This window comes from Falco rusticolus, chromosome 5, assembly GCF_015220075.1.
Source record: "Falco rusticolus isolate bFalRus1 chromosome 5, bFalRus1.pri, whole genome shotgun sequence".
Taxonomy (NCBI): domain Eukaryota; kingdom Metazoa; phylum Chordata; class Aves; order Falconiformes; family Falconidae; genus Falco; species Falco rusticolus.
In genome coordinates, this window is record NC_051191.1 from 92,324,064 (window position 1) to 92,344,720 (window position 20,657).

At 47.6% G+C, this 20,657-nt stretch overlaps 1 protein-coding gene and 1 gene segment (V, D, J or C); one reads left to right on the top strand and one right to left on the bottom strand.

The window, feature by feature from the left end:
- The window catches only part of LOC119148097 (ephrin type-B receptor 5), a 69,395-nt gene extending 67,801 nt beyond the window's left edge, over window positions 1–1,594 (bottom strand). For 3 of the 4 annotated variants that reach the window (XM_037387743.1, XM_037387740.1, XM_037387738.1), the window contains exon 1: window positions 191–408. The gene's annotated coding sequence lies outside the window, so the exon portion shown is untranslated. Of the gene's footprint in view, window positions 1–190; window positions 409–1,510 lie in introns of those variants that run through there. The other variant, XM_037387739.1, reaches the window with a different exon arrangement.
- A 17,356-nt stretch (window positions 1,595–18,950) lies between these two features.
- LOC119148119 lies at window positions 18,951–19,854 on the top strand. The segment is given in 2 exon segments: window positions 18,951–19,029; window positions 19,116–19,854. Coding segments are annotated over 2 exon segments (504 nt in total).
- Window positions 19,855–20,657: the final 803 nt, after the last annotated feature.

Genomic DNA, 20,657 nt, shown 5'->3' on the forward strand with positions numbered 1-20,657 from the left:
CACGGAACGCGCCTGCTCCCGGCCGCACCTCGGGCAGCGCCCGGCGGAGCATCCCGGGCGCCCGGGGGCCCGCAACGCAGCCCACAAAGCGGGCACCGGGGCAGCAGAGAAAGCCCGCGACCGGAGGCGCTTCGGCTCCTTCCGAAGCAGTCTCGCCTGTCCCGGGTGCCCCCCGCCCGCGCCGCGGTACCTTCCGTCAGGGCTGCCAGCTGCCTCCGCTCCGCGTCCCCGCATCGCTCGGGCAGCCACCGCCGGGCCGGGCTCAGCGCTGCGCCATGCCGAGGGCCGGGCCACTCCTGCCGGGCCCGGGCTGCCCCCCTGCCGCCGCCTGGGCCCGCTGCCACCGGAACCCCCTCCCCTACCGCCGCCCGGCTTCGGCCGTGCCCCGCACTCCGGCCGCCTCGCTCGCTTTCCTTCGCCCCTCCCTCCCCTCCACACCGTGCCCCTCCTCCTCCCTCTCCAGCCCCCCCGACCTGCTTCCCTCTGCGGGCCCAGCCCCCAGCAGCGCCACACGGCAGCAAACGGGGCGGGGGGGGCCGCACTCGGGCGTCAGGCACTCCGGGCACTCCTGCGGCGGCTACCGTCCTCCCCTCGTCCCGCCCGCGCCACCGCCCCCTGGGCCGCGGGCCTCTCCTCTGGGGGGCAGCGGGGGGTGAAGCCCCCCCTCACCGCTCCCGTGGGCGCCCCCGGGTCCCGGCCGCCGTTCGTGCCCTTGCTGCTCAGCTCGCCCCCCCCAGCCCGGGGGCTCCGTGGGCCGTTCCCGAGCGACCCCCCCCCCCCCCCGGCCTGGGTCCCCGCTGGGTGCCCGAGCGGACGGCGGGCTGCGTGCCCCGGCGCGGCCGGGACAGTGGCAGCAGCGCGGCCCCCAGTGCCCTGCGACACCCGGGTGGGCGTTACACGGACACGCCCGCCCGCGCCGCTGGGCTGCGGACTGCTCCGTGCCCGGCGGCAGCCACCCCCAGCCCCGCCGCCCGCCCAGAAGGGAGCTTCGGCCCGCGGCGCACAAAGGGTGGGAGGCACCGCGCCGGGTCACTGCCGCCTCCCCGCGGGGCCGGAGCAGGAGCCCCCGCCCGGGCTGCGGGGCCCAGCGCGGAGCAGCGCCCGGAGGAGGCGCGGCCCCGGCCCCCGGCAGCGAGCGGGGTGCCCCACGCTGCGCCCAGCGGGGCTGGATGGAGCACGTATGAGGGGCCGGCGCCCCGCCGGCACAGGCGGTGCCCTGAGACCGCGGCGCAACTTCGCGCTTCTGCTGCTGCAGCGACCTGCTTTGGCTTGAAGTACGAGCTTCGCGTTACACGCGATGTAACGACCACGACTCCCGCAGTGTAAAACACCGGCACACGCACAAAAGCACCTCAGACGCCCCGCTGCACGGTTACGGTACGCACTCCTGCTTAAGAGAAGTACTATCTACAGCAGCGCCGCACGCCAGCGCTCCTCAAGCTAGGGCTAGCTCCCGCTCAGCACAGCTCTTCCAGAAGCTCTGTATATATGCAGATATACGAATACCTACCTCTTCACAGAGAGCATAGTTTCGTTCTTAATCCTCTTTGCGGGGGGGGGTTAGACACCAATTACAACAGACCTCTTTCCTTCCAGCTCCCCCCCGCCCCTTTCCCTCCCATCCCCCTCCCCGGGCTTGATTCTAACATAAATTAACTTCAGGAGAAATGGCAGGCACTCAGTTCCTCTCAGAATCTGGTCCTCACTCAGGTCGGCAGTAAATGTTCAGGCATGTTTCCCTCTCTTCCTCATTTTAGTACTACGAGGAGCATCTGGGCCCTACAAAGGAGTGGGGGGGGGGACTGTACCATTGCACCGGGGTCGGGAAAGGGTTAACTAGCTGCTTTGTTCAATAGCTGCAGAAACACTTCCTCCCCTTTATGGCAATGGAATATTCCCCGCAAAACCTCCTCCTCCTCCTCCTCCTCCTCCTCCTCCTCCTCGTAGAATGAAAGCCAAGCGCGAGCGAGCTGCTGCTCTGAATAGGGACATTCGGGAAAAGTTCCTGCTCTCCAGGGACGCGCATGCAACCCCCAAACCCTGCTGGAAATCTCACCTGGTGGAAGGCAAGAGGACAGCCGGTCCTTTGCTAGGGATTAATTTTCAGGCAGTGTTTGAACGGTCTTTCTGCAATGCTGCAGCACTTTGCAATGCATGCATTTATTGGTATCTTCAAAAACTTCTCCAGTTTCTGAAACCTTCTTCTACCAAGCAGATTATCACATCATACCATAAAAACTCACCCCTCTCAAAGTGTAAACGTCACAGCCCAGACATGACAAACAGGAAAAGAAAAGCTCTTTCTTCCAAACTACCACGGTTGGATCAGATTCTCAGGGCAACCTTAAATGTGATAAAACCAGTATACCTTATGCAATAGTGTGGCCACAAGATACAGACGGGTGGTTTCCAAGGTGGGGCACAGGTACCCCAAGGGTTGTGCAACACAATCTATTGGGGTGCACAAGGAAATATTAAAACTTCAATAGCAGTACGTTTATGTAATTTATAAATAAGTAAATATACATATATGGGGGGGTATGCTGAAGTTTTTTGCTAGTAGGGGTACATGATTTGGAGACCGCTGATAATAGACAATCATGTGCTTCAACTTGTGTAGACAGATGTTAATTGTATAGACACAGAATTCCACGTGATAGTGAGTTTCAAATATCCAGACACACAAACAGACTCATAGTATTTAAGGTGAAAGAAGAAGGTGCAGTTATTAAAACAATGGTCAGAATAGCAAAGCATAATCCATTTCAGAAATAATCTCCTCACTGTGTGAAACATGTTAGCTCTTGAAGAGAAAAGAGTTGGAATGTGCAGGGCAGACCACACAAACCAAAGAGAAGAAAACCACCCATGAGAGAATAGCTGAGGAGGATAAAAGGGAGGGGTGAGGCTAACACAAGGGGAATAGAGTTTCAAAGGATAAAGAGACAAAAAGTAGGGTAAGAGTGAGAGAGGTGGGAGACAGAGGTAGAGAAAGCAAGATACAGAGCAGCAATAAAAGACAGGCAAGGAAAGACAAGGATACGAAGGAGAAGGGGAGGAGCTGGGAACAGCAAATACAATAGCAGGCAAAGGAAACAGTAAGAAGGGTACTATTTATACATGAGAGGACATGTTTGACAAGCAGTTTTGAAGCAGAACTATTTTCAGTGGATAAAATCTTCAAGAAGGTTTTTTTCAAGAGCAGATTTATCACTTCAAGTCTAAAATAGCACATTTTCCTTCCTGGATTTCTGAAAAACAATGATATAGATCAGTAAATTAAAACCTTGTAATACCCTTCTGGATACCATATATTATGGTCTTGTTTTGTTTGTTGATGTTTTCATGAAGTGCAAAAGCATCTTCTCCCTAAGAAAGCCCAACATAGAAAGAGGAAAAGAATACAGAAAATTGATGAGACATAACTGAAGAGAATTTAGGGAAGCTCAGAACTGCAAAAGGACTGAGGGGCAGACCAAGACAGAGCATGAAAGACCAGATCCTGCAGCTTCACAGTCTCTACACTGGCTTTTGGTACCCATTAGCATAGTCATGCTTTTTTTTTTGTTTTGTTTATTTTTTAATCTTTATCACAAATAATGAGTTTCTACAAGCAAGGAGGCTTCTTCTGGGTTCCATTCTCCCTTGAAATAAGTTTACAGTGTTTCTGCCCAGAGAGCAGGCCTGTTCTCTGCTTTGTTCCTTCTCTGTCATCACTCACTTCTGCTTACAGCATGTTTCCTGAGCTTTAATGGAAATATATGTAAACCAGCATTGTTTCCTAAGCTTTAATGGAAATACATGTAAGCCAGAAAGGGGGAAAAACCCCAATCTACACTAGCTGAATATGCACCCACCTGTATTTTTAATGACTGTTGTTATTAAGTATGTGTATCAGCTGTTTTGAAATTTTCTTTCCTTAACTATTATATCAACCAGGCTTTATAGTATGACAGTGTATTAACTTTGTTAATATATAGAATAGTTCACATTACATGCTGTGTTGTATTTTACAAAACAGTGTAAATTACACAAGTGAAATTTTACTGAAGACTTAGTACTGTTCCTGCTAAAGTAAAATAAACTAAAGGACAGCCTGGTCCTGGAAATAAGGACATTGGGTTTTGGAAGCTTGCTTTGTCCATGAAGGATAAACAATATCCCTGGACAACTGAGATAATGCCAGCATCTTAGCCCACGTCTTTGAAGCCCTCCCAGCATCATCTGGCACCACAGATAAGTAACTACAGTAAGGCTGCAGCAAGAATCCTGCAAAAATATAGTTGCTTTGCAGAGTTTTACTGTGATCAGGAATCAGTAGTGTGGGTGTTAGTGATTAGTCAAATTGTGTAGTACCTAAACATTTGAAGGGTGCAAGAATGATGTGTGAAAACACATTTGGGTTGCCCCAATTTGGCTGGGACACCTCAAGCATATGAATTACTGTTTACCCTTGTAATTCCATACTTTGCATTCTGACCTCTCTCCTCAATTGGCACAGGCCGGTGGCAAATTCTCACGACAGCTTTAAAGGTGAAGAAATAGCTAAACCTGTGCCAGTTCACTAGAGCTACAATCTACATGTCTGTTTGTCTATCCATTTGCTAGCAGTCTGCCTGTACAATCCAAGTGTTTTGACACACTCACCACATACATTGCTGAGTGCTAGTGTTCATAGTGCTAACACCCAGAAGGAAAACCAGTCATTTACGCTGTGGAACAGGATTTGGGGAGCATTTAAAAGGAGAATTAGCTGTCTGGGAGTCCATGACTGGTTTTACAATAAGCCTGGTTCCACGCTGGGATTGGGCACTTTGGGTATATTTAGTGAATTCTGTGTAGCCCTGCAATCCAGCTGAGTAAATTCAATACTGGCTGCTAGCTTTTTACCTGAATGCCCAGACCTAGTAAATTAATTTGAAGCTTGCTGAGACATGAGACACACAGGGTTTCTGAAGTTGCCAAAGGGGGGAAAAAAAATTAATGAGCCCTACAGCCATGGCTCAGGAACAGAAATGTGCAGCCATAAGTGAGAGAGATGTATATTCATCTTGTGCATATTGTTACTGAAGTCCTATGAACTCCCTAGAAAGTATGACTGTATAGGTATATCTCTTACAAAGGTATTGTATGTGTCTCTTGCAATCTTCTCTGTATTCTACTCAGCACCTGAGACTAGCCTTTTCTATCTGCTGATCCATGTTCCAGGCTTCACTCACTTGCTTTGGAGCTCTGCTGTGACTCTGGTTCTTGACTAAGCATGAGATTTTTTAATTTCTGCTGGATTTGTGAACAACAAGAACTGCAAACTGTTGTGGGAATAGCATAGAGAAAGCACGACTCCACTTTTTTCAGTATTGTCTGTTTGACTTGGAAGGAAGAGGGGCTCAAATAAACTGCAATTATCCCAGTGTTTTGGTGCTTCAATAAAAGTGTTTGGAAATATTCCATACTTCAAGCAGATCTATGCTAGATTCAGGTGACTGTTGCTCATCTGAAAAATTACTCCAGAAAGCTGCTTAAGATTTCAAAAAGCTCTGGGTTTTTGCTGCATACTCATGCTCAAGCAGAAAAAATGGACCAACAGTTACATAGATGGGAAGGGGAATCACATTTCCTAAGTGCCCTGGGATTTAAGCAAAATTGCCCCACTAAAAAGATCCCATAACATACAACTTGTTCTTGGAAACCCAGTAGAAAACACAAGGACAGTAAGTTACTGGAGTTGAAACACAGAGTGGTGAAGGTTGAACACTCCCAAGAAGCTGAAAGGGGGTGCAGCTGAGGTTCTGTAAGAAGATGTGAGGTACCAAAGGACTGTTTCTCTCTGGCTCCCAAACTAGGCAGCTTGCACCACCCTGTGTCAAAGTGTAGAGTCTCTGAGCCTACTCAAGCTTACAGTAAGGTGTTACATCAATGACTGCAGTTTCAGTTTAGCTCTCAGCTGAAAAATGAGTAGAAAAGGAGAACTACAAATTTAATTTGGATTGGAATAAAGTTATTTCTTTCTGAGATAAAAAGAATATGGGAAGTGTTAAAACAGTTTTGTTTGGTGTGAAAAACTCCATTTAACTTATTTCGGGAGCTCTTCAGAGGAGGAAATGAATGGCTAGATACATAAAGTTGCTGGCAGAAGAAGTGTTTCATGAACAGAACAAGTCTACAGCCTGGCAGTTCCTGGGTCCCAGTCTGTAGCCTGGGTGCCAGTTTCTTCCCCAGGGAATACTTAATTACATGTAAGACATGGAAATAATCTCAGCAGGAAACATGAATGTCTCCCTTTACTCATTCTATCTCCCATGTACAAACTGGTATGCTCAGGAACCTGGTGGTGACAATGTATTTGTAAAAAAAAAAAAACAGTTTAAAATCACCACAGTGCAAAATGGGAACTGCTTCTAAGGCTGTGGTCCCACAGACATTTCAACCCTACAAAAGGTTGGAGTTGACAAGCCTGTACTGAGATAGGCAACGGTACTCTCTCTTTTCTCTACACTGAGCTGTATGTCCTCATCACCTTCCCTGTGCTGGCAGCAAAGATTTGTGCAGTGACCTGAATCAAGGAACTGATGGGGCTGAAAATTAATTTCACAAAAATTATATGTAAAATTTTGGAGTATGTGTGGGAGACTTTATGGAGCTGTATAAATGCTACAGCTGGAAGATGTATGGGATGGCAGAGTATATGCAGGCTGGGGAAGGACAGGCCAGACCACCCCTTTTTGCAGCAACCCAGTAGATGTACATTTAAAGTGGATATATGCCAGTCCCCAGAGTGTGAAGCCTTTAATACTGAGTATCCCGTAATAGGGATGGGTTTTCACTATTCCTGTAGTTTGTGACTGAAACTGTTCTCTTCCCACCAAAAATAAATCTGGAAAAAGAAAGAAAATCCTTCAGAAACTACGCAGGAAACTAAAGCTAAACTTGAAAATGCCTCCAGAAATTGTTGAAATTCCATTGTTCAGTAAATCTGCTGAACACTGGGGGGGTGTGGGTGGAAAATCACCCAGGTTTAACCACAGTCTAACATGAAAAGAATAAAACTCCTACATATTAGGCAGCATTCCTGCAGAACATGAGTAAGCACCTTGAAGGTAACAGCAGCGATGAACAACTGCTTCTGTTTGTCACGTTGGGGAATGATCTATTATAGTCATCTCAGCTCTCTTGCTTACCTTCCTGAATCACAGAATTATAGAATATATTGAGTTGGAAAGGACCCATAAGGATCAAGTCCAACTCCCTGCTGCTTGCAGGACTACCTAAAACCAAACTGTAGGACTTAAAGTGTTGACCAGATGCTGGCAGGCATTGGTGACCTCTGGCAGGCTGGGTGCTGTGACCACTTTACCTGCTGCTGAGTCAGCAAAGAACCTTTTCCTAATGTCCAGTGTGAACTTCCCCTGATGCAGCATCATTCCATTTAAATGGAATTAAAAAAGAATAAAAAATATTTTTATAAATACCTTAGCAACAAAAGGAGGGCTAAGGAGAGTCTCCATCCTTTATTTGATGGGGGGCAGGGGGGAAGAGGGGGAATACAGTGACAAAGGGTGAGGAGAAGGCTGAGGTGCTTAATGCCACCTTCGCCTCAGTTGTTAATAGTAAGCCCAGTTGTTCCCGTGGCACCCGGCCCCTGGGCTGGAGGATAGGGACAGGGAGCAGAATGCGGCTCCCACAGTCCAAGGGGAACTGGTTGGTGACCTGCTGCACCACTCAGACACACACCAGGCTGCGGGACCAGGTGGGACCCCATGGGTGAGACCCCCCCAGCACACAGGGGGCTGGCAGAAGCACTCACCGAGCCGCTCTCCATCACGGCTCAGCAGCCCTGGCTGACGGGGGTCCCAGCTGAGCAGGGGTCTGCCAGTGTGATGCCCCTCTACAAGAAGGGCTGGAAAGAGGACGTGGGGCACCGCAGGCTGCCAGCCCAACCTCGGTGCCAGGGAAGGTTATGGAGCAGCTCTTCCCAAGTGCCATCACACGGCATGTGCAGGACAGCTGGGGATTGGGCCCAGCCAGCTCGGGGCTGTGGAAGGCAGGTCCCGCTTCTGTGGAAAGCAGGTCCTGCTTGGTGAACCTGATCTTCTAGGACAAGGTGACCCGCTCAGTGGATGGGGGACAGGCCGCGGGTGGTGTCTACCTGGACCTCAGCAAAGCCTTTGGCACCATCTCCCACAGCATCTCCCAGAGACCCCAGCTGCTCCCGGCCGGGCCAGGGGGCTCTGCGCTGGGTGAGGAGCTGGCTGGGTGGCCAGGCCCAGGGAGCACCGGTGGATCGAGTCACCTCCCGCTGGCACCGGGTACACGGGTGTCCCCAGGGCTCCGGGCTGGGTTCGGTGCTGTTTGATGTCTTTAGCAACCATCGGGGTGAGGGGATTGAGGGCCCCCTCAGTCCACTGGCAGATGACACCCAGCTGCGGGGAGCACTGCCGTGCCGGGGGGGCAGGGGCTCTGCAGGGGGTCTGAGCAGGCTGGATGATGGGGGGAAGAGGGCTCTGCAGGGGGTCTGGGCAGGCTGGATGATGGGGGGAAGAGGGCTCTGCAGGGGGTCTGGGCAGGCTGGATGATGGGGGGAAGAGGGCTCTGCAGGGGGTCTGGGCAGGCTGGATGATGGGCCCAGGCCAGTTGTACAAGGTTCAACAGGGCTCAGTGCCAGGCCCTGCCCGTGGGGCACACCAGCCCCACACAGCCCCACAGGCTGGGGCAGGGGGCTGGGAACTGCCCAGAGGAAAGGGCTGGGGGGTCTGGTTAACGGCCGGCTGGACATGAGCCTCCAGTGTGCCCAGGTGGCCAAGGCCAACAGCATCCTGGCTTGTGTCAGAGATGGTGTGGCCAGCAGGACCGGGGCAGTGACCGTCCCCCTGCACTCTGCACTGGTGGGACTGTACACCTCAAATCCTGTGTTCAGTTTGGGCCCCCTAGGGCAGGGGGGACACTGAGGGGCTGGAGCGTGTCCAGAGCTGGGGAGGGGGCTGGGGAAGGGGGCTGGGGCACAAGGCTATTGCAGGGCAGCTGGGGAAGCTGGGGGTGTTCAGCCTAGAGAGGAGGGGGCTCGGGGGGAGCTGATAGCTCTCTGCAACACCTGAAAGGAGGCTGTAGTGAGGCAGGGCTCAGTCTCTTTTCTCAAGTAACAAGTCATAGGATGAGAGGGAATGGCCTCAAGCTGCACTGCAGAGGTTTAGATGGGCTATTTCTTCACAGAAAGGGTTGTCAACCACTGGAACAGACTGCCCGGGGAGGTGGTTGAATCCCTGGAGGTATTTAAAAGACATGTAGATGTGCTTACAGACACAGTTTAGTGGTGGACTGGGTAGTATTGGTTTTACAGTTCGACTTGATGATCTTAAAGGTTTATTCCAACCTAAATGATTCTGTGATTCTGTTTTCCTCATGTCCTATCACTGCTCACCAAAGAGAGAGCAGCACCTCCTCTTCTACTACATCCCTTGAGGAAACTGTAGGTTGTGATGAGCTTACCCCTCAGCCTTCTCTAAGGTGAACAGACCAAGTGACCTCTTGCTCTGGATACCTTCCACATCTTGTTTGCCCTCCTCTCTATACACTCTAATAGTCTGATGTCCTTCTGATATCTAGGCTCCCACAGCTGCACATGGAACTCGAGGTGCAGCTGCACCAGGGCAGAGTGGGACAACCACTCCCCTCAGCTGGCTAGCTGTACTGTGCTCAATGCACCCGGGTCAGGACTGGCCCTTTCGGCTACAAGGGCACAGTGTTGACTCATATTCAACTGGCCATCAACCCAAACCCCCAGATTCGGCTACAAGGGCACAGTGTTGACTCATATTCAACTTGCCATCAACCCAAACCCCCAGATCTCCCTCTGCGGGGCTGCTCTCCAGCCTCTCCCCCAGTTTGTATGTATTACATGAACAGAGAGGACAAAGAACCGTGAAAAAGATAGGAAAAAGAATCACAGAAGGACTTGGAGAAGGAAGTATACTTTTGACCTGGCTCTCAAGAGAATAGCAAGCCAGTGGAGGTGTTTGAGAAAGAGTAATAAAAGTCTCCTCGCATTGAAGTCTGTATACAGGAGTTCAGAGGCTAGAGATACTATGTGGAGGGTCTAACATTTCTTTAGTTCTTTCGAGAGACCCTGGAATTCTAGTTCATTGTGGGTGTAAAATCACATAGAGCAGGCAGTTTAGGAGTGCCTTTTCCATATCCGTGCGCTGAGGCCAGAGACGCCCCTTGGCATCCCTGTGCTCCAGCAGTGCCGGCCGGTAGCAGAAGCGGTATCGCTGGCCAACACAGCAGCCTCCCATAGCGCAGCGAAGCCTGCAGGCAGGGGTACCAGCCTCTGCCGACCTCCAGCTGATGCTCCACATAAGTCCCATTTACTAGGAGAGGTATAAAAGCATTGTGTATAAAAATTTTAGAAGTTCCATGGAATAAACAAAGCTTGGAAAAGTACCAGCCCTCTTTGTTTAAGGTTACTGCATAGTTCAGGGTAGGTTTGTTTCCTTCAATCAATTGAACTCAACAGAGGAAGGATTTTGAAACTACCTACTAGCATTGCAGGGATACTCATTAATTCTATATTACTATGCTTAATCATTAAATACTACCATGCTGAACTTCTCTGTGCTGCAGAAGGTTTTCTTGAAGCTCTGTTTAAAGTCAGCATTAACCTCCTGATGCAGTGTGATGCTACACTGTGGACAATTAGGTTAGTTTTAAAAGACATCTTTTTTTCTATGAGTCTATGATTTCCTCTCTCATCTGTTGATATTGTACTCTTTCAAGCAAGACAGTCAGGGCCCTGCGTGCACCAGGAAGCCTTAATTGCTCTGAACAACCTCACCTGAACCCTCCAACAATGCAGTCTCTCACTGTCCATTGCCCCTGGAGCTGTATTTAAGCTCAAACCTGGGCACATATTCCCTGTCTAACCTATGTTGTAGGTAGTGCTTAGTCTTCACCTTTATTGTTTCTGGCTTGTTGATTTGGTTCATGGGTGGAACATGGACTTGACTTGTCACTCTCTATTTATCCTATGATCAGTTGACAGAATCTCTCACTGTTACCAGCTGTGCCTGGGTACTGTGACCTTATCAGTGAGGAGGATGCTTCTGCCTGTCTTGTGGTCTTACGTATCTTATCCTGTGGGAAGAAATGGCCTTCTTCCCTTGCTCTTACTGCTCCCTGAAAAACTCAGTGCTAATATCCTTATCACTAGGTTTTTAAAGTTATTGCTTTATTTTCCTTAAAGCTATTATTAGATGTAAATTCTGGTACAATAAATGCATTTTTGTCTGTAAGTGCAATTCCTTTCCTAGAACATCTCTGTAGGTTGTACACAACGGGAAATTGCAGTTGCAACTGATGAAACAGAAATAACTTCAGAACATAAAAGCACAACAGCCAGTTTTCCTTCAGTGAATGAAGTTGCTGTAGATAAATGTAATCCTGATTAATTTCATTTGGACTATCTATGGTGACTTAAGACTAAGTTGGTGGTCTTGCATAAGTGCCACCACAGCAACAAAACCCCCAATCTTTTAGCAGCTTTTTCTTGATTAACATGTGGCTTGTTTTGATCAGCCAGTCAGAACCATAGAACAACATCATTCTGTAAGAATTTGGCCTTGTGTGCTAGCTAACTAACTGGTGTACAAATGCATACAGGAAGATGTGGACAAACCTAGATGAAGCACTTTAAAAACCAAGGGATCTAGGACTAGAAATCCATTCAAAGTTATGTGCCTCTGCCACTTGATCTAAAGCACCTTCAGCTGGTGTTAATAACATGGTCTCTTGCAACAGCACAAAAAAGGCAGTAGAGGGTAGCAAGATTCCACATCCAGAGCCATAAAGTTAGGGGAGACACCTCCTTTTGAAAAAAAAAAATTAATCATGTGAGTTGTGCACAAGGAAAGCAATGCTGAGTTCTCCAGCAAACCCAGGGTGAAATGCAGCTCAGCCTGAGCATTAGCGAGTGAGGCATTTTATTCAAGTGAGCTGTGGTGCACACCTCTGTACCAGAAACGCTGGAGTCTCCTTTCAGTGACAGAGTGCATTCAGTTACCAGGAAGAGCTGCAAGCTGCTTTGTTGTGTTGCTGTGTTAGATGCACCCTTGCCCTGCACATCCTGCTTTGCATTTGCTGTTAGAAAAAGCACAAGTGATCTCTCATGGAACATACTTACAAATTGCCTGTTCTTATGTTGACATTCTCCTGCTGGCTCATCTAAAGGCTTTCTCTCCTACCTAGTGACCACTGGATCAGTGCAAAAAGGTTCTTGGGAGCATTTTAAAGGCATAGCATCATTCAGGAAAGGCCAGCTCAAGGTCTTTTCCAATGACACAAGGCCAAGTTACTTTGACAAAATAGAGGCATTGATTGGAACCCTTCTCAGATCCCATTAGCATTACTGAAACAATAATTCAATCCTTGTGCAATCCAGAGCAAGGAGATGTCATCCTAGAAATACAGTAGGGATTTCATGGGAAATGTCACAGAACTACTTCTGCAAGGTCTGTCAATGAAAGTCATGCTTTTGAGAACCAAACATAGTTAGATCTTGCCTACATCTGTTCAGTAGGTTCCAAAGTGCCGGGCAGAGAGGACAGCAGGCATGGCTGTAATGTTGACTTTAATATCGTCTTCAACTTTTATGTTTCCTTTATTTTGATATGAATGAAATATGAAATAAATGAAAATGCCATTGGTCTATTAATAAAAATATTCTGTTTAAGCTTCACTTTGCACCTTAATAAAGCAAAGAAAGGAACTCTAATGTTGCTGACACACAACCATGCACTGCAGCTTACTTCCTGCATAAAAGCAGTAACAGTTCTGACAAGTATAATCAAGTGAACAGTAAACAACCATAGAAAAGGCAGTAAAAATTTTGAACTTGTTGTGCTTTGCAGCAAGATTGGCCAGGGCACCCAAATATATATTTATCTATATGTACATACTTATAGGATTTGTGCATGCAAAATGTATGGTACAGTTGTTGCATCCTTACAGTTGATTTTGTGTCTGCTTGGACAGGAGGACCTAGCAGACAGCTTGTCTGTGCACAAAATGCAGGTGAGGAAAAGGATAGCTCTCCTACAGTAGCTAACGTGGCTTGCTTGCACCAAGGTGCTTTCTGGTTTCACAGTGAACAAGATGAACATGAATGTGGTTGAAAGATTTCTGTCCGTAACCACAACAGTTTGCATCCTTGACTACGTATTCTCAGGCTCAGAGAAAAAAAAATCACCTTCAGGAAAAGTCTGCAATGTCAGATAAATACAGGACTCTTCTTGAGACAAATGTGGAAGCTTAGAAACCTCATGGTGAGGTCAAGCACCAAGCTGACATGGCAGCTTTGATCTGTTTAACTCTGTAGTGGAACAGCTTAGCAATGGTCTTGAGAGTCCAAGCAGGAGTTCCAGAGCAAGATAAATTCTCCTTAAGGAACAGTCGGAGGCCTCTTCAGGCAGGCAGTAGGCTGGGTTCTGGGCTAAGGAGTGGGTTTGGTTTTCAGACCTCACCCAGCAGTAAGCAGAACAGCTGTTTGTTGTGCGCATGGCTAGCTGTAAGGCTTGCTTTAGCAGCATTCGTGCTAATAATGGCATGCTCTAAGCTAATTGTAATGGTCTTTCTTCAAGAATGACAGATGAATTCATGAAACATCTCATGCTGGAGGGAAAATAGCTGTCTCACAGGGGAGTGTTTAAGCTCAGGAGCAGAAGAGAAAGGTGAGAAGTCCAAAACCATTTTTCCACAATTAATGCAAACTAAACAGATGGTCCCTAGTCTGATAGGCCAGCAGGCAGTCACTTCTGCCTTGACAGAAACTCTGTGTTGCAGGAGGCCCTGGCCTTCTCCTCTCCACTTTGGCCCATTCTACCTACCTCGGATGCATTGTGTCTGCATCATCACATTACCCAACAATGGGCTCTGAGCCAAATGACTGCTCACCAGCTCTGGTGTTGGAGCACACTGTGGGATACTATGTGAAACCCTACCAGGAGTGCTTCGGAGAAACTTCAGCACAGTCTGGCCTTTGTATCCTTGTCTAGTGCTCTCCTGCAGCTATTCTGGGTGGTCATGCCCACAGATACAAGCAGAGGGTCAGCCTGATGGACCAGTAGTCTTCCCTCACTTATTGGATGGTGTGCCAGGCAATCCAAACTCGCACAGGAGACTGGAGGCTGGGGCTAAGCTTGCTGTTCTACATGATGGCTCTCAGCAATACTACACATGCCTGTTGTTCGCGTTTGAGTTCAGAGAGTCTGGTAACAATTGAAATCACTTGAATTTGAAATTGAAATTGAAATGTTCCTCATGCTCAGCATGTTATAGGTCTGAGACAAGGTCTTTGCGAATCCTGCCTGGACCATCTCCAAAGCTAGCTCCTCCAAAGTCCAGTTAGGCTGGAAATGAGAATCCTGGGAGCAAGTGCTGGCCTGGTCACCAGTGACAGGTCTACCGGTCCTGAGGAGTGTTTGAGCATGCTTAGCAGTTCCTTCTATAGGCCAGGCTTGCCCTGTGTTGCTTCCCTCCAGGTCCATTCCTTGGACACCTTAGCAGACAGCACTTGAGAGGTGAGCTGGCAGGCTGGAAAGACTGTGATCTTTGGTGGGGTCTGTGAAAGGCAAGGTGCTAACCGTGATGTGACTTGCTTAGAAGTATGGACACTACCTGGGACTGTGAAGTTAGTTTACCTCAGGGTCAACGTGACCTGGAGGTCCAACTCGAGCCAGCTCCTACCAGATGAGAACACCACATACTGACAATAAAATAATAGGAGATTTGACTTAAGAAACCAGGCGTATAACCATGGCCAGAACAGCAACCAACCAGAATCCACTATAAAACCTCCATCTGCACGGGACATGCGTTCAGAACAATGAAGGTGAACACAGCACTGACCATACCTCTACACCACCTGCATGAGACAAGCATGTGCTGATCCTACATGGGATAAGCACATATTGATTATGCAAGCAATAATAACTGACTTGCCTGCTTCTTAATGTAATTTGACTGGTCTATACAACTGTATTGTAACATATATAAACTCTGCTTTCCTCTATGCATTAGGCTGAGGGACCACTGTGCACACAGCTAACATGAGAGTATAAATTCCCTTGGTAATTCTGTACTAAATGTCCTGTCTCCCTCCTCTGCTGGTGAAGACCTGACTTCTACAGGGTTCTGGTTATCAGACTACTCTTTTTAAAAAAAAAATCTTTTAATCTTTCTTTTTTCTTCTTTTTTTCTCTGGAGCAGAGTACAGTGGCTTTTGTTAAGGAGTCTGAACTTAGGGAGGCTTCTCTTGACGTTCCTTGTCCCTTCTAGAGTCTTATCTTTGGGGCCCTGGCAGCCCGAGTTTTATCCCCAGCTCCAGATTATTCCCAGGTGGGCCAGGAGCCTCCTTTCTCCCTGCTGGCCTGTGTGGTTTCTGGATGACTACGTGGCATTGAGACTCTGCGAACACCGCTCTCTGTGCCCTGGCTAAAAGGGTCCCTTCTCTGACCCTGGCCTGTATCAGAAAGTAAAGTAAAGCTGTTTTGCCCACAGTAACATTGATGCAAGGATTATTTACTTTAAAAAAGAGAAAGAGAGGGGGGAAATGTAAATATCTATAGTGAAAAAGAAGAGTGAGTTTGAAAACCAGAGGATGTCAGTTAAATCCTTACAAACAGTTAACAAAGCATGGCCTCGGGAGAAGGAGCAGACACCATAAATGGGTCAGGCTGGGACACAACAAGATAAGCTCGAGGAGAACCAAATGGTTAATGAGCTAAGCAGAAAATCACAGGAACTATGAGAACTAGCCTAATTAGTGTACTAAAAGATCCACCCCCCAGCAAAGGAAGCCCCTTACTAACAGAGCCCCCACCCCGCAGGACAAGCGGGGGGGGGCGGGGAAAGGGCACTGTACCTTTAAATGGAGACGAAACTCATGCGAACCCGTGAGCATCGGCAAAGCGCATGGGGGGGCGCTGCCGCTGCCGGGCGCTTGTTGCGGGACACGGGCCGGGACCACATAGCGGATCTGCCCCTGCTGCTGCGCACCCCGGCCGCAGCAGGCCGCCTGCCGCGGAGCCCAGGACCACCCCTGTCCGGAAGCTCCTTCCTGTGCTGGCGGCAGGCCCGTTTCTGCGTCCCCCCAGCTTCATCCCGGCGGCCAGCCGGCATCAGCCCGGCCCTAGCGGCACGGGAGGTGTGTGCTGCTGCCCGCGGCCGCGGCACCGGACCGAACAGCCCCAGCTCCGCACGGACCCGCACCGGCATCGCCCGGCACCGCACCGAACAGCCCCAGCTCCGCACGGCCCGGCCCCGCCCCGCCGCATTCCCGGCCGCTGCCCGGCCCCGTGCTGGGGTCACCGGCAGCGCCCGCCCTCGCCGCAGGTACGGCCCCACACCGCCTCATGATAAACGCAGGGGTTCACCGCCTGGTACTACTGGAAGCTGACTGCGAAAGGAACCCCTCGTTACTGAAGTCTGCTCAAAGTTTTATTCCACGTCACAAATACAATCATTGCCAAGCTCCGAAGAAATTCTGAGTTAATCAAAAGGCTTTCTATTGATGTTTCCCAGTACCTCTATCAGCTTCTGTTCATTTTTTCATCATTATTTTACATTTTTTTCCTGACAGGATAATACTTAGGGAGTTCAATCAAATAATGTTTTTCACAAAAATAAAAAGCAGTATTTTTACTGAACTTTATTTTAAATTGTAGGTGTATTTTCTTAAAAGACATACTCATATTTGCTGAAGCAGTTCTCGACATGTTTTGTTCTTGTAAATATTCACTTTGCTAATGATAATTTTTTTCCAGATTTGCAATTTCAGAGTTACACAAAAATCCCAGAATAACTGGCTAATAGGGCAGTGGTGCAGCTGTGGGAGATGGCCACAGGCCTGTCCACGTTTCCCAGGTACATGGAGCACGCAGTGTCAGAATGCGCTGGTTTGGCTTTGCTGAACAACCTGTTGGCTGCAGCAATGCACGGTGCCAGTCCCACAGACAGTGGTGCCGCAGTATTCCACAACTGCTTCATACGCCCTCAGAAGTAGCTTCCATATGTTCCTGGATACCAGTCACAAAGCCCATGCCACGTTCGTTCCCATTGAGAAGAAAGCAAGCCTGTCCCAGCACTGAGCTGGCAATTACCCAGGCCCTGTCATGCTCAGAGCCACAGCAGGACATTTTGACACCTTTATTTTTACCACTTTGTCTGGAAGCCCACCTCCCAACAAACTTATTGCCAGGATTAGGTGATGAGGTCTCTCCCTCCAACTGCCCACTCTTGGTAGTCCTAGAAGTAAAATACTCAGCTGGAAATTAGCAGCCTGGGGTTTGTACCTCCCCTTGCTTGCTTTGGCCTTAACTTAACATCTAATGTATAACAGGATGATGCAGGTCAGATTTTCCTCTTGAAATGCTTTCACTTTGTGCTAAATACTTAAATATATATTGATCAGACACAGAATCTGTCACGTGAAGTCTAAGCTATACATTTGTGGGTTTTATACAGTAGAAAAACATTTGTCATTAATCACTTTGCGGTACGCTACAGCACAGTACACTAGAAAGTTGGTTTGTCTGGATTCATGTCCTGGCTTGAAACGATGACAGCATGGGATCTGTATCTAGTTGTTCTCCTTGAACGTTTTACCTATTGCATTGCTGTAGACAACTCCTCTGCCCCCAGTCCCACACAAACCCAGAGGAAAACTCTGTGTCTTCTGTGTGAAGGGAGGCTTCTCTTTCCAGCCCATTTACCCGGATTTTAGGACAACTTTTACAGCCTACCTAGTTAGGTACCTCATCAGCTACTCCACACACTAGTTCCCTCCCTCAGCTGCATTATGCTGATGTTGTGAAATCCCATTCTCAACGTCAACTCTGAGATCTTTCTCCTACGGATGAAGAATTTGCGTATTTCTGAGTCAACATTTTCAATTCAGCATTTCACAGCCACCAGTCTACTGGCAGACATACCTGTGTGTGGTGCACTAGTCCCAGTACTCTTTCCGTGCAGTTCTGCCACTGCAAAAACAAAACTGGGAAATACAGCCCCTAAGGATCACTGTAAAAACCCGTTCATTCCACCAGGTGGTAGCCTTTCACTTAAATAAGAAAGAACAGTTCCAGTAGCACAGATCTTAGTTGTCTGATTTTGGCATCAGCCTCATTTCAAAGCTATAGATGGCAAATGTCTGCTGTGACAGTTCCCACTGTGCATCCAAAATACCACGGTAGGACATTCTTCTTTACACAGGTAAAAATATCATGTCAGAGATAGTGGTATCACGCTGAATCCTGCAAGTCAGGTCTATAATTAGTACAGGTACTGCTGCGACAACTAAGGGAAAAGAAGTTGTCGGATGTTGAACAACCCATTTCCTTCACTTTTTGTGTGTGTTAAGGCTACAACAGGCTCCCATATAAAGATCTTCTCAACCCAGATCATGCATGCTGGTTCTGACAGGTTGAGAAGGAAGACAAATACTTACAGTCTGAATGCAGGTATTTTATTTGTTGGTTTTGCAGATAGAAAAATTCCAGCGGTCACCAATATAACAAAAAAACCCCCACAAAACCAAACAAAACCAACCAACACCAAATAAACAAAAAAACCTCCACTTCAAAAAAAAAAAAAAAAGCTTTACTTGGTTACACTAAACGTTTTCTATTCTACTCTGGAAACAGAATATCAAAAGGTAAAATAAAACATAACTGGGTCAATAAAAAGACAATTGTCACATACAATAGTATCTTGACTGATAGAATAGGAAAAACTTTCACCTGAGCCAGTTTGTGTGTTTTCAACAGATACACTTGAAACAAAGTGTTTGCTTGAAATTTCTTGCAGGAAGGAGCTGGGTTTTCAGCACAGGTTTAGCTGTTACAGAGTCCTCTGCTATTGGTTTAAGAGAAACATGTGAAACGGACCTATATAAGAACCGTATAGGGGCATGCTCCCTGAGTACTGAGGCAGAAATGAGGACGTGGACAGTGTGGTGTGTGGCCATGTACTTCTTTGAAGCAAGTAAGTAGAGTCATGATACCTGCTCTGTTGCTGTGAGAATGTATCTTACTTGTTTTACTGTGGTTTTGTTTTGCTTCATCTTGTAGGAGCTAAAATCACCCAAACCTCAGGTCTTGTGCTGAAAGAAGATGAGAAAGCTATGCTGGCATGCAGTCAAAATGACAATCATCCTTCTATGTACTGGTACCTGCAGCTGCCAGGGAAGGGACTGCAACTGATCTATTATTCCTTTGCTGTAAATCAGGAAAAAGAAGGTGATGTTCACATTGGATACAAAGCTAACCGGTTAAGCCTCGCAGAGTTCTATTTGGAGATTTTATCTGTGAAGATGAACCACTCAGCTGTCTACTTCTGCGCCAGCAGTGTAGACACAACACTTCAAAGTCACTTGCTTGCTTTACACAAACTGCCGGCGGGCAGGTCTCCCAGCGCAGCAGCACAGCACAGGTGCGGGGCCAGCAGCCGGCTCGCAGCCAGCTGTGGTGCGGCAGCTGGAGCCCGGGGGGCAGAACGAGTCTCTGAACTGCAGGCTGATCGCTGATCGCCTCTTTCCTGGTCATCCATTCATTCTCTATCTTATCAGAACCATCAACAAAGTTAGTTTAACCAAATGCAGCCATAAAATAAAGGAAAAGGAAACTGCAATCTACACGGCCACAAACTATTGTCCCCTAAGCCATTTTCTTACCTGACACAGGTCCTAGAAATATATACATCTAAGTCTGAAATACTTTAGAGATAGTGACTTGTATGTGCCCTGCTATCCCAATCCTTTTCACTGTGCTTGGAAAGGTCATCCTAATCAAAAGAAACCTGTAGAACTAAGGTTGTCAACAGTAATGAGAAGGGATCAGAACAAAAGATGATACAAGAACAGAAGCTAAACAGAACTAATATGCCACAGACTGGATTCAAATGGCAAAAGAGGAGCCTTTAGCAATGTCTGCAAGTGCATACAGTGCTGAAAAGTAACATGTGTATGGAGAATATAGAGGAAAGGGAGATAGTACAAAGTAGTATGCAACTTAGAATGAATTGGCATATGAACTCAAACATAAACACTGCTCCAGAGAGCATCCATATTTTGAAAACAAATACATAAAAAGATGAACAAGCAGGATATGGATGTAATTTTATTTACTATATAATCTCTCCCTGGTGGAATATTTCAGGCTTGGCATGAAGAGTCTTGGTCTCACACAAAAAGACCTATCAATGTTTCTAGCATCACCATTCTCTGAGATAATGTCATCGATGCAGTGGGATTAGTCATAGCAGCAGGTACTAATTGGTGTAAGTGCTCCTCGGTGATAGTATAACAAATTGTCCTAAAGCAAGAAAGCAAAACACTTGTGGTGTGTAAAAGTCACCTGCATAATTTGCTAGTTCTGGAATAAATAATAATAATGTGTTTCCAGTCAGAGGGTTTTGGAAAGGATAAGGAAAGGATGTAGAATGGGAACATTCCATAATTAATCACAGCATCCACTTTCTGAGACTATTCTTATCTCAATCTGAATTATGTCAAATTATGTTGTAAATGCTATAGGGCAAAGGAGTACCTCTATTACCACGTATGAAGGATAAGCATACTGATCTTCAAGGGAAAAAATCAATTTGTCATTATT